The 25678-nt window shown below is 39.0% G+C and overlaps 1 protein-coding gene across 1 annotated transcript in view; it reads right to left on the bottom strand.

Moving 5' to 3' along the window:
• LOC121952645 (integrin alpha-5-like) overlaps window positions 1-25260 on the bottom strand; it is a 45433-nt gene extending 20173 nt beyond the window's left edge. The window contains exons 1-16 of the mRNA XM_042499446.1: window positions 24883-25260; window positions 16312-16436; window positions 13685-13785; window positions 11813-11936; window positions 10677-10738; window positions 10456-10501; window positions 10134-10259; window positions 8538-8582; window positions 8251-8294; window positions 8089-8145; window positions 4675-4727; window positions 2693-2901; window positions 2030-2221; window positions 1892-1937; window positions 1691-1804; window positions 75-130 (exon numbers count right to left, since the gene is read on the bottom strand). Of these exons, the coding sequence (XP_042355380.1) occupies window positions 75-130; window positions 1691-1804; window positions 1892-1937; window positions 2030-2221; window positions 2693-2901; window positions 4675-4727; window positions 8089-8145; window positions 8251-8294; window positions 8538-8582; window positions 10134-10259; window positions 10456-10501; window positions 10677-10738; window positions 11813-11936; window positions 13685-13785; window positions 16312-16436; window positions 24883-25079 (1597 nt within the window). The 5' untranslated portion in view covers window positions 25080-25260. The remainder of the gene's footprint in view (window positions 1-74; window positions 131-1690; window positions 1805-1891; window positions 1938-2029; window positions 2222-2692; window positions 2902-4674; window positions 4728-8088; window positions 8146-8250; window positions 8295-8537; window positions 8583-10133; window positions 10260-10455; window positions 10502-10676; window positions 10739-11812; window positions 11937-13684; window positions 13786-16311; window positions 16437-24882) is intronic.
• Between the last annotated feature and the right edge of the window lie 418 nt (window positions 25261-25678).

The following is a 25678-nucleotide window of genomic DNA, read 5'->3' as shown; positions in this document are numbered from 1 at the left end:
TGTGTGTGTGTGTGTGTGTGTGTGTGTGTGTGCGTGCGTGTGTGTGTGTGTGTGTGTGTGTGTGCGTGCCTCACCTAGATGAGAGGGGAGGTGCTTCCCATTAGCCAGCAGGCAGAAACCGATGCTGACACTGGAGGTTGAACACAGACAGAAATATGGGGAAGAAAATTAACGTTGAGCTGATACAGATGTGTTTACACTTACTTGAGGTACATCTGTACATAGTTTTTTTTAAAATTTGAATTCATAATTATTTATTATTATAATCTAGGATTTTGATGAAATCAAATAAAGTTTTTGATAAGATTTATGGTCATTTTTGTTTTTTGTTTTTTTTTGCAATAGCCATTCGATGTAAATACACTCAGATATTAAATCTTTTATAAATCCACTATATCGTAGTTTCAATAGGTAGTGGCAGAGTCCGCCATTCCCACACAGGGCTCAGATAGAGAGGCAAAGTCCCTTCCAGTTGTGTGGGGAAAAAGATGAAGCCTATGTTTACAATAGAGAGAGACAAATTTCCCAGTTTGAACTGTGCCTTAAGCGACACTTGTCATTGTCAATCAAAATTGTCAATTAAAAAAATTAAAAGTCAAATATGTGGCAGTTTGTTGGAAAACGACTAAGCAAGACTAACTACACAGTTGTCAGTCTCACTGATTCCATTCAGTAGAGGCTGACGACAGACCTCACAGCACGAAGAAAAGGTTGATTGTGGTTGAATTTAATATTGGCTGACTTCACTACTGAAACATATTGAGTTTTTTGGCTTCACTGTAAACAGTTTTTCTGTTTTATTTTTGAGAAAGAAGAAAATACCATTCACTATTAAACCACAAATACTGTTAACACAGTAACCACAGATTTTACCAAATCGACCAGGAGTTTTAAAGTATCAAATGCTTAAAAAAAATCATTAGACAAAAGATAATAGTAATAAATATTTGTGTGGTCGTATAACACATAACGGTAAGGTACTCTTCATGCTATGTCAGCAGTCCTGTTAATGCCAAAAAACGTCTCATTCATTTGAGAAAGTTACAACACTTTTCCAAGCTTTTCAATGGTAATAATTGCACTTCATCTTTCCACACTACTACTCCACCTTTCTCCCACTTCCTCTTCTGTACTCCCTTCATCCCCTTTTTAGTTACCAAGGCAGCAAAAACACCAAAAAACACAAAAACAAGACTCACTTGTATCAACCTACAGGGCAGACACTGAAAAACACCAGCCAGTTTTGCAGATGTCTCCAACGGCAGTCTAAAAACATTCCACATTTAATATGATGGTTGAAGTGAACTTGTGGAAAGAGCTTCATTGAGACTAAAGCGGGGTGAATTTCCCCTTTTTCTTCACTGGATCTAAGAATACTGAGTGTGTAGCTCAGAGCAGGCTGGACAGGAAACTGGCAAACATGAAGTCATTTGACATTCTCGTGAGGTAGTTTGGAAAGCCGAAGCTGAAGTAATATGTGCGTTACATAACATTTGCAAGACTTTTCCATGTTCTGTTATGTTAAAAAGCTCTTTAACTGCTCTCAAACCCTTAAGCTTTCTGTTAAACATTAAAAGATATTTCCGCTACAATGACAAAACCTGTATGTTGGATTAAACTGTGTATAATCATCCTATTAAGATTTAAGCGGAGCTGAACTTTTTTAAGGGAAAAATGTCGACATCCATACCAAGACACAGTGATGGTTTCATTCCCTGTGTTTAGCTCACAAGTCTTCTCTTCCTGGTTGAACATGGTCGGCTGCACTGTAAGAGACGCGCTGGCACTCACTATCGGCCGAGCCCTGATTGAAGAGAAAGACCATAAAAGAATAAGAATAAAAAGAAATGTCTATAAATTCTTTTCCGTTCTCCTACATGCTTTGACATACCTGTATAGCACTGCTTTATCAACCCCAAAAGCACCAACAATCAGATCTGCAAGAAAAGAAAGTGAGTTAAATAAAGACATCAGAGAGGAGGATAAAGTGTTATTGGATGCCTGGCGGCTGACAGTTTTTCTGAAGTACCTGGGTAGCCGTTTTGATCCAGATCTCTGTTACCTCGCAGGGAAAAGCCAAAACTGGCAGGGAAAGAGCTGGAAGCCCATTGGCCAGAGAGGGTCTGTGTGGGCGTTTCCATCAGGCCTCCGGCATGACCGTTATAAATGAGAACCAATCCATGCTGGTCGTCTCCTCCATAGGGACAGCCGATAGCCATGTCTGATTGTAAAAAGCGGAATATGCGAAGAATCAAATACTGTATGTAACACATATATGTTTGTGCATCTATATTTCATGTCTGTAGCTAAAGCTGACAAAGCAGTTTACCGTGAGTCCTGCACAACGTATACTTAGCTCCTAGATCAGAAAATTAGAAGTAACAGTTGTCACAGGCCAGGATGGGAGGACTAGTGGATTTGAGGGCCAGTAAAAATGGTCACAGTAATTTACTTCTTGAGACTGGCTCAGGGTTCCTACAGCGTAAGGAAAGTTAGATTGAGGACTTTTAAAGAATTTTTTAACACCACTTGGAATGGAATTTTGGTCTATTTTATGATGACCTCAACTGATGTAAAAAACCTGACACTGGGCAAACTTTTAAATGACTGTTATAACATAATGGTAATAACTGTATCTAATTTTTGCTATTGTTACCGAACAGTTAACTCACACTGTATGTAGCACACCTACCATTGAATCCATCCTGGTTGAGATCACCTAGAGGAGCCAGCGAGGTACCGAAGCGGCTGAAGGCCTGTTGACCCAGGAGGTGGGACTGGCTCGGCTCCAGCAGCAGAGGGCCTCTCTGGAGGTACACATACACCTTCCCCAGCTCCTCCAGACGCCCACTGAACCCTCGACGCATGAACATTGGAGCTCCCACCACCAGGTCATCCAAACTGGAGAGGCAAACAAGGACAGGAGAAAAATAAAGGGGATGACGATGGACAAGAAGGGGTTCTATTGGAATATAGATATAGGAACAAACCAGATCATATTGTAGTTTTCGTTTCACTTTGTTACAGCTCTTTACAGCTCTGTACCACAAGTGCAATTTCACTTTCACCCATGCAACTGTGAACATTCTTTTTTTAACTGTTGAGTTTCTCGGCGTTGTAAATACTGTATATATTGTTTGTTTATGTCGTCCTCTGTGCTTATTTCCTTCATCTTCATCCTGCACGTTTTTGTACTTATTTATTAATATAGTTTATTTTGCACAGTTATCTTGCTATTTTGCTATCCCTTTGCTGCTGCAATGTTGGAAATTTCCCCACTGTGGGACTAATAAAGGATTATCTTATCTTATCTTATCTTATCTTTATTGAAGCTATATAATGTTTACACTTTCAACTACATGACTCATCACAAAAAAAATGTATCATTTTATACAAATTGTTCCTTAATTAAGACATATTTGGTATCTGGGAAAACACAAGAATTCCCACTGGTATTTACTGTAAAATAATGTGAAGCTACTCAACCGGTAGACAGCCGCCCAGATAAAATCTGGTTCTGCTTGAGGTTTCTGCCCCTTAAATGCAAGTTTTTACTCGCCACTTGCCACCAAAGTGCTTAATCTTGGTGGGAATTTCTGCCATGCTTGCTCACGGTGTTAATTGTTGGTTGAATTAAAATAGCATAGTCTAGACCTGCTCTACATGAAAAGCGTCCCGATGTAAACGCTTTAAATGGGTCCAAGTGTATTTCCTGTTGGAATGTTTGTTTATGCAGTCGCCGTTAAGGAAGCAAATTTCGTAATCCTAGGATAGCGAAGGAATGGCCCGCCCTACTGTCCCTACGATTGGTTAGTGCTCATTGCTTTTGTTGGTTGGATTGCTTAGGTGTAGACAAGAGGAGTGTGATTGCTTTGGGTTATGTAAAGATAAAATCACAGCATTCTAAAAGGATGCTCAAAAAGCACAGGCACACAGGTTAAAAAATTATTCACTTGATAAAATCTCCTTTTGTTCTTAGAAAATCTTCTAAAATAGAGGATTGAAGGTGGATAGAAATAAGAAAACATCACATGAGTTGGCTAAGCGGGGCCAGAGACATAGGTAGGGGCGGCCGGATTATATGCTGAAAACAATGATAAAAAGGGAATCAAGAATTTAAAAATGATGATAAAAGGAATAAAAGAACTAAATCCCACATCATGGTTGAAACAAAGAAAAAGAACTATGAAAATGAAGAAATTTCTTTGTTCTTTCTTTTTGAAAGTTGTGGACTTTAGATAATGATTTTCTTGCTCATTTGATACAAAATTAACAGCAATATAAAAAGAATAAACAAAAGCAATTATAAAACAAACAATATGACATACAACTACCAGTAAACAGTCATATTTACAGGCTACACTGAAACTTTGAAAAAAATTTTTGCTGTGTGCCTCGGTTGAGGAAGTGAAATTAACCATGGGTAAACTTCACACTGAGAGGAACTACATAAGGAATGAGTATTTTCAGAAACTTTCATGACACAAGAGAGAGTGACAGGGTGACTGAACTGAAGCGTGGGATACTTTCAAAAAACTCCCACTGTTATCTCTGTTTCAGTGACCTCATCCTTCACTTTAGGCCTCTTGTTTTAGCTTCTGATTCTCTCGCTTCTCTGTCATTTCACCCCATTTTTTCTCCATCATCTGTCTCACCGTCACTCCATCCACTCACCCATCGTTGTTGATGTCGGTGGCTGCCACCGCGTACCCAAAGTAGGACCCCATCTGGAACACATTACAAACAAGACCCAGTTAGCCTGTAATCACACCACCATGCATAGATCCCTTTCTTTTCTTTCATTTTGTTTCTCCATGTACTTTTTCTCCTTTGTAGCCTCCAACACCACCCCCAGAAGCTTTCCTCTTCAATCTCTCAATCCCACAATCCCCTGGGGTCTTCACTTCTCTCTTTTCATGGAGCTCAGTGTTAGAGCTTCTGTAAGCTTGGGGAGAGGTAGGGGGTCTGAGGATCGGGGACTCAAAGTCCTTTAAAACTCACTTGGAGAGAATGCTCACAGGGCTTGGGTTTTTCCGGTTTAATTTCATACCACATATGATAAATTAGGGTCACGTTTCATCCTTGGGTGACTCTCACTTCAAAGTGAATCGTAGCTATGCAGAAAGGAGTCGAGACCCTTTTGAAAAACAAGACTGAATATTGGAGTTGTCGTCCTGCAGCCTATCGCACATGCAAACCAGCTCATATCAACATAAATCAAACTGAGGCTCAGGACAGAGTTCAAATTCACTCTGATACCTTATAGGAGTACTGCTTTGCCAGTTGACACTCAGAGAAATATGATCAACACTTCCTGTAGAGCTGAAGCACCAGGAATGTTCGGCTGAGGTGAGATCAGCGAGCTAAGAGATGTTGTCCACAGATCAGTGTTCACAGTTATCAGTGACTAGATTTCTTATATTCTCATATTACAGAAGTGACCTACATTTTTATGAAAATAGTAGAGGTGTGTGAATTTAAATATATGTTACTTTGAAAACCAGTCTATCTGAATTTATTTGTTCGGTATTAACTGCTTTAAAATTCAATTGGGGAATTTCTTGATTTGTGATTCAAGAGATTTTTTTTTCAGTGTCCACAAACTCAGATTCAAAATTCAAAAACAAAGTTCTATATTAAAAAAAAGATAGATTTTGTTGCTTAAATGTATTAGATTCAGCTTTTGAAACTGCAAATTAAGAAAACATATTTTTATTTAATAGAAGTTAATTCAGATACATGTATTTCAAAGTAAAACATTTTGTGCTTTTAATTCAGTGGTGTTTAAATTTCAATATTCAGTGGCTGATAAAATTGAAAAAAACATGTCTCTTATTTTACTCTTTATTAGTTATGGCTGCATTGCATAATTTATCTATAGGACTCTAAATGACTTATCAGGTATTTTGGTATACGTATAAACATAACCTATACCAAGAATAATCTTTAAGCAGATGTCAGCAAAATTTCATATTACCAGAATACATTATATATAACCTCTGTACTATTTTAGAATCAGCATATAATAAATTAAGAGTCTGTAGCATATCATAATATGAGAAAACTGACCAGTATCCATATTTTTTTTTTTTTATGAAAACGAAAATTGATAAAATAAGCAAGACCCACAGCAGTCTGGCTAATTGATTTGCTACTTAGCCCATAATGATCTGTTGCCTGCAGAGATATTAAGTAAAGCTACCTTGGTATGAACAGAAAAAATCCTGATGCTTGGCACTTTTCTATTGTCTTCATAAAATCGTAATATTGCTCAAATTAAGTATAAAGAATGCTCTTTGGATACAACATGGGTTGATAAGCAAATGAAACATGGATGAACAGAGAAATCCTTGTTAGCTGGCACGACAAATGACAAAACTTGAGGTTTTATTCATCAAACCACAGCGTTTTTGCACAAAGACCCTCTGGTGTGTTTTTGCAGCTGACTTCGACTTCACGGTCCAAGAACCCACAGAGGCACCAGCATGCACCCACAGAGAGCAGAGACTGTTACCTCAGATCACTCTCACTAGGACTTAACAGTTTACCCAGCGCCCTCTGACACCACTGGGCAGTCGCTGATGACCTCCCACACTGAAGACATTCTCTCACTCTCACACTCTCTCACACACACACACACACACACACACACACACACACGAACACAAACATGCATTTCCATGTATGCAGGGTCACATGCACTTTCATCATGCAGAACTTACACGATGAAGCCACAAAAAAAGTTTCCCCATGGTGTACTTTGTCTCACTGTACATATGGGAATGTGAGTAGCATCTTGAGTTTTTGTTCGACGTGATCATTCTCCCTGTCCATGCTGGCTGTATGTTAAAAACCCTTCCTGAAGTGATTTCAATGTAAGTAACGAGGGACAAAATCCACATTCCTCATTTTATGTAAAAATATGTTCCAAAGTTCAACTAAGACAACTATGAAGCTTTAGCAGTCTTAGTTAGACAAAGCACGTTCAGTGTTTCAAGCAATTCAGTTTGTTTTTATGGGAAAATGCAGTTAAAATGTGACATGAAACACTGGAAATTAGAAAAAAATACTTAAAGCAATATTATGCAACTTTTAGTTGACTGTTGAGTCTCATTCCCAAGTTGTCAAATTAAGACATTCTGGGTTAGTGCTTCGGTCTGACCATCAACCAAACGGCATCACTCTTAGATACAACTTTAATCTTTCAGAAAATGTAAATTGGTGAGCTGTATAAAAAATCATCCCCCAAAACCATTTGTGGTACCAGGCTGTAAACCTGTTTATTTCAAATCTCTACTTCTGCATTCGCGTAATTTATCAGCCATGAAGGTTGCTGCTTGGGTTTGACTGTTTTAATGGCACTGTTTTAATGATTTCATCTCATTACACTGTCTTCCTCTGTGATGTTTTAACGGTACCCACTTGGAGTATTAGCTCCACCCACAGTTTATGTCTAAGTACTTTTATTCTCATGACAGAAGTGGATCAAAACACACACTAATTTGCCATTTCTTTTGCCAACTTTCTGGAAATTCTGTCAAATTTGCACTACATTTGGACACAAGTCTGACTAGCTATTTGTGGAATCACAAAGAGGGAAGTTCATACTAAAAACTTTTTGATACCTACTTTGTTCTACGGACAGTTTAAGCCTAATATTAGTCTCAGCTGAACTTTAGAAAGCAATTTTCAATGACTGTGTGGGAGTTGGTGACATTTAGTTTTAAATATAATTCATCTGTGGGTTATATTTTAAGACATATGACAGTAAGCTCAGCCAGTGTCTGACTCACCGACGCTGCCACTCTTCTGTGCTTCCAGTTTCCAAAGCACATGCTGAATCAATACAGTAACAACATGAACTCTATCCTGGTCTGCTGTTTCTGGGTTTGATTTACAGCTCTCAGAAACCATGAGCTGTGTATACTGTAAGCCAGACCTCTGACCCTGATATAGGCCTCCTCTCTACGGGGCAAATTCCTTCATCTTCAGCCCTCTTTTACAAATGCCACTTTAAATGTGTACTCTCATATGAAAAAAACAGTGGCCAGGCTATTACAGAAAATCTCCAGCCAGATGTGCACATACCTGCTCCCCTGTTATGTTGAGCAGAAACTTCAGATCCCTTCCATTTAATATGGTCACCTAAATTGAGATGGAAAAAAGTCATTATCTGAGTATACTGCATGTTAATACTTAATGCTCTGCAGAATATTTGCAATGTGAAATGAAAATGTGAGGACTCCTTACTACACCATACAGCATGAGTCCTTTTGGAACTCCTGTGATGAAATCTGCAACATGGAAAGCAAGGGGCAAAAGGTTATCAACTGTGACAACAACACTGTTTACATACTTAAGAGATTTATGTATGATTCTTTGGGGGTTAAATGTTATTGCTTCCTGTAAACTTTTCCATCAAAAGATGGTCAAATGAGACTGAGCAGTTAAACATTAAACAGCTTGGGGTGGGGGGTCAGCAAACCCTGTACTCAACCATGCATTTTTTGGCTCTGTACTGTAAATATGACCCTCACCTTCCTCATCATCCCCACTGAACTCGCCACCAGCCACAGAGTAACCTGCAGGAGATATAAGATTAAAGAACATGAATGAGAGAAAACAGCTGAGGCTGAAAGTGGTGGATGCAAAGAAATGTTTTATAATAGATCACTGAGGGCCACACTTTCAGTTTAGTGTGGCCCTTAAACCTTAAGCCCTGCAGTGTGAGTATAAATGACAATTTTGCTACTTAGAGGAATACTTCACCCACAAAATGATGTATATCATGTCATGTCAAATTAGTAAAGAAGCCTTGTGTTTTTTTTTCTTCATATGCCTCCACAGTGAACGAAGAATCCAAAAACAGAGAAAATTCATTTCAAAACATGTTTGCAAACTCTCACATGCATTTTCTCCAAAACCTTACTGTTTAAAACACTTCAGCAAAATCACACAGACTTCAAACGCAAGCACTTGCCCAAGTACACTACTTGTAAGGTAGAAGTGTAAGACTAAGACTAATATGTAAGACTAACTGAGTATATGACCTGATAAATGACTTGTATTTACAGAGTTTGTAAATGGATGTTTTGATGTAGTTTTGCTGTTGTTAAGCACAGCACCCTTTACTTGAAGTCAACAAGAATTTTCTTGTTTTTTGGATTCTTCGTTCACTTGGAAGCACGCAAGCAAAACAAAGTTTTCTTCACAAATTCAACCCAAACTTTGTTTATACAAGTGTATTTTGTTTGCTGCAATATCATTTATTATTCTCAAGGAATAATCATAGGTTTATGTCTCCTCAGGAGCATAATTGTGCTCAGTATATTTAATGGCAATCTAGAGATTATGACATACTGTAACTTTTAGTCATGTCATGAGTCAAGTGATTGCTGATATTTTGGCCTGATAGAAGAAAGGTCAAGAGACTGAATAAAGAAAGCAGAAATATTGCAATCCAATGGTTCAGTTTTCTGTGTATAGAGTTGACAATTTGATATGAGGGTGGTGTTTGTGGAAAGCTCATGGAGTGTCCCAAATGGAAATAATTCTTCCTCCGCTGAGTTTGAATGAGATGGGCGGATTTTAGAATGATTTTCCAGTCAGATTTCTTTTTTATTCGTTTTTTTTTTTTTTAATTTTTACATTTTGGCCTTGTGGGACTGGACATAAAGTCCATAGAAATCCAAACCAAATTGTGTGAAAATCCCATCATTAGTTTTCAATGTGTTAATTTTTTCCATTGCAGGGACTTTCCAAAGTCCTTGCCAAAATGTTGACCTCATTGTGATGTTAGACAAAAGGTCATGGGGTCACTAAAACCCCAGATAATAACATCTGGGAACCATGAATATCCACATCAAATGTCACGGCACTCTGCAGATAAGATATGTAGTTCCTGCCCAAATTGTTAGGACGATCAGCAAAATCATTAACTTGGATCATGAGGTCCTGCTGCTGGCAGGTGTAAAAATGCATAGCAGCAATAAACGTAGTTTCTGCTGTCTAATATTAGAGGCAACAATAGTAATATAAGTAAAATGTGTCACATCAGAAGCAGTACTGTTAGAGATAGTACAGTCTATCTAGCATATTTAGTTATCCTTTTTGACTCAAGTGTACGTCCTCACCCAGGTAACTGTCATCATAGCTCCCCTGCGCCTGTCGTGTCTGAATCTGCCCGGCGACTGACAGCAGGAAGTACGAGGGGTAGTAGGCCTTAACAATCTCCTCTGTGGTTGCTGAGATCAGCTGACCTATGGGATATATGGGTGACAAAGGGTGAAAGGTCAGAGGTTAAAATAAGATGTGTGACTTTTGAACTCTGGCTCCTGAGTTGTTCCATTAAAGTTTGATCAGAGACAAAGATTGATTTTATGATTCATTCAAAGGAAAATCTATTAAAAGATATCTCTCAAAAATCCATGCTGTTCCACATTCTTGTGAGCTCACCTTGCCAGTAAAAGCTGCCTGGTCCTCCAAGCACAACCCTCCCATCCTGAAACACACAACAGTTGCCAGAGCTGAGGAGTCTGTGTGTCACAAGTTTTACCAGGAGTTTCAAATAAACTCTGCAAATCTCATGTACACTGCTTACATCAACCAAAACAGAGAAACAGTAGCTATGTGATTATGTAGAAACCAGCAAAAACTCCAACAAATATTTCTCTTACCTTGGTGAAGTCGGCACTAAATCCCCCTTGGCAGTAGCCCTGTCCAACAGGTCCATGTCTTTCTGCAGAGAACAGCAACAAACAAGGGAAACACTAATAACCTATCTGTTTCATGAAAACTATGAAAATGATGAAACAGTCTGTTCTGTTGAGGGGCAGAAATAACCAGTATAATGTCTGTCATATCAAAACTGGACACCTTGGAAACAACAGAAGAAAAAACAAATAAACAAAGTTTTGGGGTAAATTCATAGCTCTGGCTTCATCTGGTACCTGTTTTGGCTATCTGGTTCTCTGCTAGCTGTATTCTGAATATTTTATGGAAGCCCATTTTATACCAACTGTAAAAAAAAACAGAAAGCAAATAAAAATGTAAAACAAACTGTTTCAGACTAATTCTGAACTAAACCTTTGTCTTTTCCTCCATATAGAGTGTCATAGGTTTGCATCAAAGTACATATATTGGCACACTTCTCTATATCTATCACTGCAGGAAGTAAGGGTGCTGGGGGTGCTGCAGCACCCAAAACTGTATTTAACCCTAAAATAAATCAGTAGAGCTTTTTGCAACATTCAGAGCATCTCTATGATTCAGAATCTGTGACAGCACTGTCTGCACATGGCTCTAAACATGGAGGTCATTGAGCGGAAGCTAGTAGCTAATGGTGCTAGCAGACTGAACTGTGCTAAACAACAGCAACAGTGCTGACAGAACTAACAGTGTTGAGCATGGGGCCACCAGGAGGTGGGAGTTGCGCTCTCGATGATGACATTATTCTGCCATCATGAGCCACCATAAAAGCACAGTGCAGAACAGCAGCAATTAAATAGCCAGCAGGATACACACTACACACATGCACTACCACAACCAAGAACAGAGAAGCTGAGCAGATATGACTCAGAGAAAGAGTCCGACTCAAATTGCAGCAAAATAGACATTAATGCTTCATTCTCAGCTTACAGAGACCAAAAGTGAGCTGATAAAATATCTAATATAAGTCTCACACTGACGAGGTGAACAGACACATGATAACAAACAAATGCTAATCTTGCTCAGTGTTTGTTGGAGGTAAGGTAAGTTTGCTAACTTGTTGGCCATACTCCCTTGGAGGTTGGCTATTGTTGCAGTAACTGACCTGTTCGACAGGGGGCGTACTCCACAAATGTTTTGAGACTGTCTACAGAGAGGTAGCAGGTTCCTGTGACATCAGCGAAGGGTGTGTCATGTTCCGTCCTCCAGTAATACCTCGGAGCACAAGCCTGGAAGAACACACAGAGACACAACTCAATGACAAAAGCATACAACCTGAACATGTTTTGGCTGAGAAGAATTACACTGACCCTGAACTCCTCAAACATCAATTGTGAAATCATAGCTAAGCAACTATAACTACATACAGAAGGTCTGTCCTTAGAGTCTTTCAAACATGGGGGACCAGTGAGAACAATACTCAGAAAAGTTTGGAGGGTGGGTCACTTTCGTGCCAAAAATTAAACACAACAGCAAGTACAAGTCATGGATGAAACAATGTGTGCTGTAAAGTACCTACTGCCATGGCCAAAAGGTTACATCACATTAGCCAACTAGACTTTGTGGGATAATGGGTTGTTAGAAATAGCATTGCTCAAGAATGTCTCAAAGTCTCAAATGTTTACTATTGGCCCACACTGAAGCAGCAGCTGTGTGCTGCTCTGTTTTTCATTTGTATTTTATGTCATTTACCATACTCGTGGGTTAGTGCTCATTTTGAATCTGAGACAGGATTGTAGTACTACTGCCATCTTGTCTACCCTGCGATTCAAGAACAAAATTGTTACCTAATTTCCATGACATGAAATATACATTTTTTGACCGGGACCTGTACATTTCTTGCATTGGCTAAGTTAGCATGATATCATGAATATAACCATTATTGTTACTGTTAAAATTCAGTTTTCTCTGACTCTAATTGAGCACAATATTTTAGGTGCCAAAACATACTGTATGGTATTTTTTTTTAATGAGTTTTCAGATTATTATGTGAGTTTACCTTGTTTTCCATTATAAAAGCACAAACGGAGTCGTTAAGAAAGTTCTTTGACCTAGTCTGTATTAGGGCTGGAGATCCTTTTTTTTCTTCTTCATTTGATACCTATCATGTGAATGGATTGGCGTGTAGTATAGCACACTGTTCTCATGCACTGTGTATGTTTTTCGACAAAAAGTAATGCACCAAGATTCACATAAAGATGAGCCAGCAATTCACACATAATCCACATATTTTGGAACGCTGTGATCACCTGACCAATGCGGTAGACAGTAGTAAAGACCAAAGAGGTCCTGAACAGATCAGTGAGGAGACAGGTTGGGTCAGTGGATGGGGCAAGACTTTCCTCCCAAACTTTACTCAGGAACCGTGTAAACTTTGAGTGAACTTTGAGTCATTTTATCTTTTTTTTTCCCTAAAGCTATGCATAGTAACTTTACTTGCCTAAACCTAACCTCCCGTAACTATACATAAATCGCGTGGCTTTACATTAAGGCCGTAACATAATTTGCGGGGCACTAATTCATAGGATATCATACAAACTATAGTATGAGGATACATTGAGTATAGCCATACTTGTGAATGTTTTGGTGGCACACGGACCTGCAAACTCCATCAAATCATACCGTGTTCACCACAACATAGATTGTATGGGTTGTAGCTACTGAAAAAGTCGATCTTGGTACATAGAGATCAAATGCAGGTATTCTTTTACTGGAGAAGATTTGATACTACAAGGCACTAAGTTATTTGGCTCAGTACCTGTAAGGTATCGAGCAAAATATCTAAGATTAAACGTATGAAATTCCAATATTCAGCCCTTAGCTGTACAGTACAACATGCAACCCCACACGAGTCTCAAAACCCCATATTGAAAAATTTCTACTGGTACATCAACAAAAAAAGTTGTTTAATTACATTGTAATCACACAGCATAATGTACAGTATCCAAACAGACCCATCAACCTAACCCACTCTTACCAGGACACTGTTACCATGGGAACGCACAGTAGCTCCGAACCACTGATGGGACTTGAACTCAACCTGAGTGTTGACCTCATTTATATAAAAATGTCGATCGCCTAGAAGAACAAAGAGAAGAAAAAACACCTTAAATAACATGTTTACACAGTCGTACGCAGCTTTTCTATGACTGACTAACTTGGGAGAAACTTCAATGATGTCAGAGGCTGCTATTTTAACTTAGTCAAAGATCCCCCTGTCATTGGCGTTTGATTTTTGTGCTGTCGGGGCTTCATTTTAGAGCGTTCCCCACATGTTCTTGGCTTTTTACATGGATATTTTATGGCCTTGTTCCCCGGGTCTGCAGTCTTAATCCATCCTCCATGCTATGGCACACATCAAACAGCTCAAAGGGACTTGGACCTTGTTGTTACTGTAACCCAAACGGCTGTACTTCATTGTCAGGATCTGTTTTAAGAAGAGGCCCTGGCAGTACGAAGGCAAGGAACAGTGATGAGGGAGGGGGTGGAATACTAAAAGTCTGTGTTTGTGTGTGTGTGTGTGTGTGTGTGTGTGTGTGCGCAGTTTTCCGACCAAATGTTTTACTTTTGCAGCCTCAGCAGCATTACACCTCCATGATTTTTGCTTTCAACAACAGCGTGCTCTTATAATAATTAATGTGGAAAAATGAAATATTGCTTCTTGGCCTGCTATTCCCTGCAACACCTTTAAGCCAGGTAGGAGAGCCAGGTTGCCTTCATGTCCTATGGAAGACTGTAAAAACAAATTCCTGACTTGAAAATACTGCTCCTATCCTTAAGTACCTAACAAGAATTACCGCCTTGTGGTTATATGCCTTCACACACCAGTCAAGTTGCACTTGCAATTTACATCCACGTCTGTGAAACATGGATGCTTCACACACATCTTGCCCCCGGCAGCACAGAAGATACAATCAGCACATTTTCAAGGTGGAAACCCAAGATGAGTGCCACCAATTCAGTATCTGACCAAATGTTTCCTCTTCTACTCTTGAGATCTATGTTAAATAATGGCCAGAAAAGTCTTTTTGCAAAATATTATGATGACACAGTGAAGTTGACCTTTGACCTTTTGGATATAAATGTAATCACTTCATCATTATTAGGCATTTGTGTGAAATTTGGTCATAATTAGCATATGAACTCTTGAATTGTGGCCAAAAAACATGTTTCACATGGTCACAATGACCAGCCAAATTCTTATAAGTTAGTTCTGGAGCCCAAGTGGACGTTTGTGCCAAATTTGAGAAAATTCCCTCAAGGCCTTCTTGAGATATCATGTTTTAAGACTAAGACGGATGCAAGGTCACAGTTTTCCTAAACTCTTGGCCACCAAAATCTAATCAGTTCATCCTTGAGTCTGAGTAAATGTTTGTGCCAAATTTAGAGAAATCCCTTTGAGGTGTTCTTGAGATATCGTGTTCACAAAATGTAGGGAGGGCGGACTGCGAACCCAAAAACATGCCTCCGGCCTTGGCTATCGCTGGTGCAGAGGCGTGCAAGATTTTTGTCATACCTTTGTTGCCATTCAGCATCCTTGAAAATTCATTTAAACAAAACCCAACACCTTATATCACACTTATCTGCCTGTCGCAGAGTGGTGACATTAAACTCTCCTGGCTACAGCTCACTGTGCCTGTTTAGGTTAAGAAGTCTGGGCTGTGTCCTCAATCCTGAGGCCTTTAATGGGAAATGCAAGACTACTAAATGTAAAAAGCTTGAGCACGTGTGTGTAGATAAATGCGTGTGTGAACATAAGTGTGGTTTAGCGTGTTTTTTTTCTACACTGTATCACGTTTCCGAGGCCGTCTGCAGAGACCATTTGTAAACAGTTAGTAGGTGTGTATTTATGTACGCAGAGTTTGCTCAGTCACAGCTCTCGGTCTGTGTAAACCGGCACTCGTTATCAGCATGCACGAGCATATACGATAAGTTCGACCCTGTGATCCTCAAACGGTGGTCCTTATCGCTTCCTGCATTTCTGATGGAGGCGATTATTTTTCCGGCAGAGCTGTGGGCAGCCCCAGTTCCTCTGGGGTCCTTGTCCCTGTAATGACTCTGCCCTAATTAAAGAGCGCTGTACAACACTGGGCCCGAGTCCAGGAGGAAATCAAAGCTCTGTGAAAACACTGCAAAACACAGCCGGTGTCCCAAAATGGAGACCTTAGCGAGGGGTGGTGTGGAGGAAAGCCGCAGTCACCGTCATTTAAGACTTCAAAGGCTGGTTTCAGTCAAAACTGAGAAGCGTTAGATTAGGAGCTTTAAGATGGCAAGAAGTCAGACATCTGACCTCAGGGTCAAACACAGTGGTGCTAAACTCAGGATGCTACCTATAGCTCCTCTCAGCCTCTTTTATGGCTGGTTAGAGGCGGCTGGGCATTTACTGCACAGTCCTGTCTCGAATGTTTAACAGCACCATCGGGGAGAGTGACATTTTTATATCGTGGAACAATGTGAGTTACCAACTACTGCTGTGATTATGATGTAGGGAGAATTCTCTCCCCTGGATTTTAAATATTAAGCTTGATTTTTAACATCTCATATTTTTATCTTTTTGGGTACAAAGAGGCCGGCCGTCAATTTAGACTTAACAAGACACCCTACCTTGCTTGTCAAAGTCGATCATGCTGCAGTTAGCTTGGCTCCAGGGGCACAAGTACACTGCTCCTCCTTCAGTGATGTTGGGCTGGCTGGTGTTGGCTTTCGGAGCGCCGATCAAAACGTTGATACTAGACATCAGAGGGGAAACAAAATGTTGAACTGCGGGGAGGTAGTGTTTGCAGGAAACATCTGAGATAACACCAAGAAACATTTGTGTTGATTGACAGTAAACTCATATGCATTTGCATCAGCTACAATAACAAGTTAGATGTAACCCTAAGTACTGCCTATAGATGTGTTATCAAGGCTGACTCCTCTCTCATCATCCCCTGTTCTAGTTATATGCAGCTTATAAGGTACAGCACAACTGTTTGGTATCAGTTATCAGTTTAAAGATCAGTTTGCAGCTATTACCTCAGTGGCTGTATTTCTGCAGATCCCAGATCATTATCAGTTGGACATGGAGGTTTTTAAATATTAGATACCGGAAAAACACTCTGTGTCCAGCATTAGTGCCTGGAAGGTTAAACATCTGTCTGTGATCAACAGTGTTCATATAGTGTTCACATAATGTCACATCAGGTTAAGCTAAAGCTCTCAAACCTCAGCGTGAGGTCAAAGTCGGCCTTATTCTGTGTTAATATTTGTATGAATTGCAAACCAGTGTACCTAAAGGAGTCTTTTGAAGGAGCCAAAAACACTGCAGTGCTGCAAAGCCATTTTTCAATTCAAAATTAAAAGAATTATTCATTCATTTACGTGCACCAATGGGGTGTCTTTGAAGTCAAAATTTTAGGTTTAAACCTGCATTCATTATTTTTGGCGCAACGAGCTGTAAACAAAACACTGAGCTATAATCACCTCATAAAGTTGATATAGCAGATGTTCACCAGCTAGCTTCTATCATGTGTCTGTGTGCTGTTTGTTGCTGCGCAGGTGCTGCACAGTGTGCTTATCAGGGCTTGCTTTCTGAAAATAGCTATCTACTGCTGCTGGAAACAATGCTGACATGAGAGGTGAGAGTGACTCAAAACAGCAAAGGCAAGAGCCGTCAAACCGAGAAAGTTGGTATAAGAAATGAAAAACATAAATTGAAACGCCCTGTTTGGTTAGTTTTTGTGTAGTTTACAACATTATCCAGACAGAGATGTGATCATTTTAAAGGAACAGATCACCCCAAAATCAAAACTACATAGTTTCCCTCTTTCCTGCAGTGCTGTTCATATCAGTCTAGATTGTTTTGGTGTGAGTTGCAGAGTGTTGAAGATATCGGCTGTAGAAATGTCTGCCTTCTCTCCGATATAACAGAACTAGACGGCACTCAGCTTGTGGAGCTCAAAGTGCCAAAAAAAATTAAAAAACATTTGATAAACTCAACAGAAATGTCTCTCTCCAGAAATCATGACGCAGTTACTCAAGATAATCCACAGAACTTGTTGTGAGTAGTTTCATGTAGGAGCTATTTTCTTTCTACCAGATCACACCCACTAACCAAATCACCATGTAGGAGAAAATGTGCATCTACTTCTAGCTCATCTAACACCACTGAGCTATAGCGTTATAGGCCAGCCCAGGACATCTTAATGTGTACAACTCACACGCAGGCATGTACTCATGGGCGAGCGTGAGTTGTAAACATTAAGCTTGTCCATGAGTACATGCCTGCTTCCTTTTGCACAGTGATACGGTTGGCAGGTGTAGTTTGGTAGTAAGAAATTAATTCCTTCATGAAACTGCTATCTTGAGAAACCAGGTCATGATTTTTGGAAAGAGACATTGATATTGAGGCCACTCACACCAAAACAATCTAGACCCATAAATATCACTATAGGTAAGAGAAAAAATATGTATTATGTACAACTGCACTACAAATACACGGTCCTGTGCCAAATCTGTAAAGTTTTTCAGAAATAAATGCTTTCGCAGCGCTAGCTAATGTAATTATCTGCAAATTTCCTCAGCTTGGAAATAACTGAAAAGCGAGAACCTACAAGAGACATGCAAATTTACATGTGCAAATGTGTGTGTGCATTACAAATCAGCTAAGGTTTGCAGACAGCCCTGCTAAAAAGGCCTGGCCCACAGCGCATGGCACAACTTAAGACATTGGTGACTGATGACATTAGCAGAGATCAGACAGACTCTGTACTCCCCCCATCCCCCAAAACGTCTGGAGAGCACAAGAGGAATATTTACATGGCTGGATAAGCTTTCCTTATAAACCACTCACTCCACAGCTACTCAGCCGGCCAGGGTGCAGGCTTTCAATGGCCTTCTCTTACAAAGGTACAGAACTTTAAACCCACTGCCACCCCCTGTGATCTCTGCATGTAAGGATTTAAGAGTCAATTAAAAGCACTTGTAATGAAAATTTAACAGCACAACAACAGCCTCCTCAAAAACATGATGTATATCCGCTGGATGATAGATGTTTTTGTGTTGGGACCCGAAAAAAAGGATTCCTTGCCTTTAGGTCACATTGAACAGGAACATCTGCAAACAGGGAAATGGCTTACACGCACAGCCTGGTCAAAGTTGCAACATGTAATTTTTACTAAGAGATTTATGAGCTCTAGTGAATGCATTTGGTCACATTATTTTGAAACAAGTCATATCCTAATAGTAGGTCTTACCCAGCTTAACTGATCCCATGAATGCATCATAACCTACTATACCCCATAAACATTTCTTTTACACAAAATTTTGTGTCTTAATTTCTTTTTCGTAAACAAGTCATTTTCTCCAAAATACTGAATAATTTTGCCCTTTTATGCCTCCAGGTTAAATTAGTCAGAGAATAGATATATTATACATCAGCCAGGGGGTTGCATATCATTTTAAGAGGTGCAAGCCAAACAAGGTCAGGAACCACTGAGGTATAATGATATGATCTTCCATTTCATTCAGTAATGAACACAATATATGTCAATAAAAACCAGCATAGCCTCTGTATCCCAGCTAACCCTGTTCAGTTTTCTCAAGATCATATCTGGGTTGTTATAATAAACAGGATATGATGCTTGTATGAGCCAGATCCCCAACTCCAGCATCTGCATTGTTTGGTGTGCATGTAAATACATTCATTAATCTCATGCATATGTGGGTGGCCCAGAATAATCTGTCTTTTTCAATTAGTGTGTTTTCCTATAGTCAAATGCACAGTTTCATTGGCTTGACACTACATTAAAGCAACACTAAATTAAAGGCTGCAGTAGAAAATATCCACCTATATTGACATTTGATCATTTTAACTTGTTCTAATACCAAGATAAATCCAGATTAAGATTTTCTGGATGTATAAGAGTAAAACTCAACACAGCACTGACTATGACTGGCTGTGTAGTAGAATTTGTGCTAGCAACATTCGCCCTTTGGTGGCTTCATATGGCTTCAATGTAAAGCTCAAAGACAGGTTGGTAAACATAAAGAAATTCATGGACATCACAGGATTTCAACAGCTGTGTCCCATTTCCACACTACAGACTCATTCTTCACCAGCTACCGCCACAAACAGAATCTAATTCTGTGGGAAACAATGCATCAGCATGCTAACACACCCACAATGACAATGCTAATATGTTGCATATGTTGTAAGCAGTATAGATGAAGCTTGTAGATTTGTCATTAGCTTTGCAGCTTTGGTCATAAACCAAAGTATTGGACAAACAGATTTTTTTTTACCTGATGCAGTGAATGAAAAGTCTGAAGATCATTTAAAATTCATCCTCTGGGGATCATGAATGTGTGAATCAAATACAGCAAATATCCATACAATAGTTGTGGAGATATTTCACTCTCAATCCAAAATGTTCGCCTGCTCTCAGCTGGCCACAACGGTGACGTTGTGGCCAGCTGAATACAGGTTATGATGTCAGGCGACCAAAAATCAGTGTCAGAACATCTACTGCCAATGTCAATTCAACATAAAATAGTGATTACAAATGACGTTGATATTTTGATGGTTTTAAGTTGTGTTGTAAAGTAACAAAAATCAAATGCCTTCCAAACATCTTGACATAAAATAATGGTATGGAGAACATAAAGCATCTGCAAAACGTCAAAACATGAAAATCACAGACGTATTAAATATCGTCACAGGGACAAAGCTTACAGTACATATAAGTATCACAGCTTAATATTTAAGGTGGTTTTTCAAGCCTCCCTCAGTTCACTCTTGTTTACCTCAAAATTGGTCAAAGTGAACCAGCTCTACCAACACACCTGACATCTGCCTCCTAGTCTAGATTTATTGACTAAAAATGAACATGTGTGTTGAGACATTGAAAACAGAGATGGCATGGTAGGCAACAGGAGCATCTTTCAACAAGGCGCTCTACAACCGAACAGTGCAGTGGTTGTCTGAATGCATGACAACAAGCCGAATCATTCCAACAGCAGAAAGAAAACATTGATCTCATTCAGGAAAGCATCCTTTTCCCTGCAGCGTTGTTTACCCACCACAAAACAAGAACCGCTACATTCACATGAAGATGTTCAACAGTAGCTGTAAGCGGTCAAATGCATGAAGATGCACAGAAACAAATTTAGGTAATGTTCAGCTTATAAGCAGACAAAGGGGGCTGAGTGTGGAAACATCGGTCTAAATCAGCATCTCAGTAGTGACTCAATAACATGGCCTCTTAACTGCCAGAAGCTTAGTTGAGAAAACTGAGAGAATCTTAACCAATTTCCTCACAGGAATATATCAACATTCATTAAACCAACAGTGATTTTAGTCTGTGAGACCTCCAAGAAGTGCTCCTACTGACATAAAAATAGCAATAACCAAGTGCAGAAGTATTCTGTTACTCGATAAAGCCCTGCATTCAAAAGTGTAGATAAGTAAAAGAACAAATGGAAAGTACTCAATATGCAGAATGGTCATTTTCACTCATGTTTTTGGATTACTATTATGGTGTAGTCATGTGTTCATACAGCTGATAAAGGTAAGGCTAATTTCAATTAATTTTAGTTATAAAATAGGTTTGGTGGGGTAAAAATATATTTTTTCTGATTTGTAGTGGACATATAACTATAAAATAGCAGAAGATGAAAATACTCAACTAAAGTACTTCAAAATTATACAGTGCTTGAGTAAATGTACTTAACTACTTTCCATCACTGGTAAGGGAATACTGAGACACTGAAGGCAAAGCCCTGAGCACCTTTTAACAGAAGACTTTACCAAATATTGTACAGATACTACAAGCTTCTTCCCAGCAGGTTATCATAAAGCAGATTAACAGCTGATATGCAGTAGATTTCTGTCATCATGTATAAATGGCTATCAGGTGATGTACCACGCCCTACAGAGGCCCTCAGCTCTTGAACAACAGCAGCTGTGAACAGCTGGTTGAGAGGGTGTTCTGGCTGGGCGAGCCAAAGTGTATTTGACTGTCTCAATTTTGGCTGAGCAAAACACTAAATTATGTCAGTATCATGATATGAGACTAGATATAATCTTAGATTTTGAATAATGTAATATTGTAAGTTTTGTCTTTTGCTGGTTTTAAAGGCTGTATTACAAAAAAGTGATGTAATTTTCTGAATTTAGCTGTTCTATTAATTGCCTTACGCCACCCAGTCACTCTGTCCAGATTAATGATGATTATTTATCAAAAGTCTTTCAGTGTAAATATTCTATGAAAGCATGGTCAACTCTAATATTGTTGTAATATCAATATCGAGATGCATGGTCAAAAATATAATGATATTTGACTTCCTATAAAACTTTCAGCCCTATCATGAAGAGGTGAAAAAGGGGAGTTTAAATCAATTATTAGATATTAGGTATTTCACATCAGTTATTGAAATAAATAATAATAAATAACTAGGTATGACAAATTCATAATGTGCAGTCCAGGTGACGCTATGTCGAACCAATCTTATTGCTTTATACTGATAGCTACTCTCAACTACAGTGAAGCATCATACTTTATCTATTAACTGGAATTATTATCCATTATTAACTACCCAAATAAAGTAACAGTATTTCTCTGTATATTGTGTGTTTTACATCTGATTTATGCTTACAGGTGGTTAGCATTAGCCCGCTGGTGGCTGTTTGCTAACTGAGCCTGCTAGCTAGCTAGCTAACAGTTTGTTCTGTTAAAAGTTTTGTGGCTTAATTGCTTAACGGCAACCACTTTGGTGACAAGTGCAAACTGAGATTCTAATAAATAGCAAAACATGGCGTAAAAGTAGTAAAAGTATGCTAGAGTAGTAAAAAACAGTAAACAGTCTATTTAAAGTTTGCTAATGACAGCTAACATTAGCCACCAAAAGCTTACAAGGCCAAGGCTGAAGCAGTAATACCTCTGGATGCACTGAACTGAGCCAACTGAATTGTGTTGCTTTTAAGTTCAACCTGTTAAAGAAGAATTTTTCTTATAAAAAACCCTGAATAGTCTTACCTTAACTGAGCATGTGAGAAATGTAGGCTAACCTGTAAAATGACACTGTTAGCTTTTCAGGTAGCTGGAGTACATAGTCTACAACACCAGCAAAACACTCATGTTTATTTTATATTCTAATATAAAATACTGGAGTGTAACAGGGCCTATATCACTGCATACTTACATGAGAGGCACAAAGTGTCTCTGTGCAGCCAATTCATGGAGAACCATCTAGTCGGTTGAAATACTTTACACTTCCTTCATATCAGAGTTATATTTGGATTAGGTGTGTGTGTGTGTGTGTGTGTGTGTGTGTGTGTGTGTTTTCCACACTAGTGCCCAGGGGAGAGTTTTCTCAATGAGCAAAAACAGGTGACGGTATGGGCTTTGCGTAAAGGAAGACTTGCATGTTTATCTAACTCAGCAGTTCCCCATCTGTCAACAAAACAAAAAACCCAGCAGGAAACCCCCACTGTCCCTATAGGATATATTCTGAAGATTAGCATATTTCTTACTTTTCTGTAGGTTAACCCCCTCCTCTCTGAATCAAACACAGACTTATATGTCTGTTTCCAATCACACGTGGGCTTGAATCCAGTGTGTGGGTGTGTGTATGTCTGTGTGTGTGTGTGTGTGTGTGTGTGTGTGTGTGTGTGTTTGTGAAAGAGAGAGAGAGAGAGAGAGAGAGCGAGAGAGAGAGAGAGATGTATGCTCAGCCTATATGAGCGACATTTGTGACATTTAACTTCATACCCTAACATTTACATCACTATATCACTGTGAAAAATATTAAACACACGACTGATCAAATATTTTCTTGAAAGTTTTGTAACTAATCTGAAAGTAGTAAACCAAGTTAGGCTGCTGTGCAAACACATATACGTTTATACAAGTTTAAGTCCCTACATTTACAAAAATAAGATCATATCAATGACTCTGACAAAGTCACTTAGACTCACAAGCCTACTTGGGAGGGGGGGGATTCAACGTAGTATAGCAATATTTTGTGTGGCAATATCATATTTTTACATGGACTTCAAGTATTGATTTTTTAATCATATAAATAATGAATAATGCAAATACAAATTAAGGTTTTGGTAGCCTTCTAGAATAATGAAATCAATTGTTTTTTCAGTCCACTTGAAACATTTTGCTGCAATTAAAATAAATAGACTAAAAACCTAATTACATAATACAGATAGGGATGCACGATATCCAATATGCCTATATATAAAAACTCATTTGGTTGAGAACCAATATCGTTCTATCCACTTTTATCCCCACATATTTGTTGTGATAATCAGGTCTCTTCTGTAGTGAAATTAGCATCATATTAGGCATACGCTTGTGGTAATGACCCACCAGGAGATAGAGACATTTAATATGATGCTTTTCAGTGTACATAATGTGCCTATTCATTCATTTTGCAAAATAGCAGTAACACTTGACATAAGGTTGACGTTTTGTACACGTTCACCATGTAAATAAAAAAGAAATATAACGGTTTGTGATATCGTTTCAATCTATTTCAATCTAAAGTCAATATCTACCGATACTGAGCTGCCGACATTATCATGGATCCCTAAATACATATGTTGACAAAGTTTTCTTTCAGGAATATGATTTACAGTTGGAAAAAAATGATACATGGCAATATTACCGCAGTACTTGTGCATGTTGCAGCATGTTTAAAACCGCAGTGAAGTTGTAACGTGACTTAAGTATCGTGATAATATTGTATCACCCCTTCTAACTACATATAGGCTAACACTTCAATGTTTTCATCGGAATATTATAATAATCGCCTGTAAATATTGCACGATATATAATAATATATAATAAATATGAGATTTAGAAGAAGAAGTGACTTAGAAGCACAGACACATTGTATTGTAGAATATGATATCATGGAAGAGACAGTAGAATGAAAGATCTCAGTGTAAAGTAGTCATGAGGAAGCTTCCAGGCTGCTGGTGATTCCATAAAGTTAAAAGTTTTGATGGCCACTCAACTGAAGAGGTCACTTACTCTTTCATTCCCCACAATACTATTAATAGAGTAGCCTATAATAAAGTAGTGACTTTGAACTGTAAAGAACAGGCTATTGTAAACGTCCTCCCACTGACTTGCCAAAGTGAGGGAGAGCATGAAGCTTTGTGATGCTGCATAAAGACTTTACCTGGATGACTGACTGAAGAACTCCACTGAATACCCGAAATAACTTCCCGGTGGTCCGGTGAAAACGACGCGTTGCTCCGTGTCCAAGTTAAAAGCGGCGCAAAGCTGGACCCAAACCACCACTACAGGTACAACCAACGCGGAGTAATGACATTTTCCCCATGACCGGGTAGGTGAAAGTCCAGGAACGGTGCCCATCTCTTTTTTTGCGCGTCTCTTCTTTCATTGAATAACCGAAGCGCAAAACGCATCATCCGTGCTGTTCCCTGTTGTAGACTAATAATCATAAATTGGTGTCCTGAATAATCCCTTCAGCTCCAACAAGTCCCGTGTACTGATCCACAGTGCATGGTTAAATGTGAAGGAAGGCAAACAGAGTTAGAGAGAGAGTGAAGAGAGAGGGAAAGAGAGGGAGGGAGAAGGAGGGAGGGAAGGGGGAATGATTGCAACCTCATTTGGGGTGGAGCTTTCAATATTAGACAGTCTGCACCCCCAAAGAAAACAGACTGCTGTAATGTTGTAAGACATGACAGAACAATGATTTACAAATATCCTTGAAAAAACTCAATATGTTATCATATTTATGTAAAAAAAAAAAAAAAAAAAAAACTACAAAAATAATATGATACAAAGTTATCATTAAAGCTACAGTAGGCATTTATTGCTGGAACTGTCACTATATCCTGACAGTAGTACATAAGGCAGATCATCTGTGAAAAAAAACATGTTCATTTGGCTCCTCGAAGAGCTCCTAATGGCATTTTCAAAAATCCACCATGCCTGAACAAAAACAACCA

Source organism: Plectropomus leopardus, chromosome 2, assembly GCF_008729295.1.
Source record: "Plectropomus leopardus isolate mb chromosome 2, YSFRI_Pleo_2.0, whole genome shotgun sequence".
Lineage (NCBI taxonomy): Eukaryota > Metazoa > Chordata > Actinopteri > Perciformes > Serranidae > Plectropomus > Plectropomus leopardus.
This window is presented reverse-complemented; position numbering and strand designations above follow the sequence as displayed.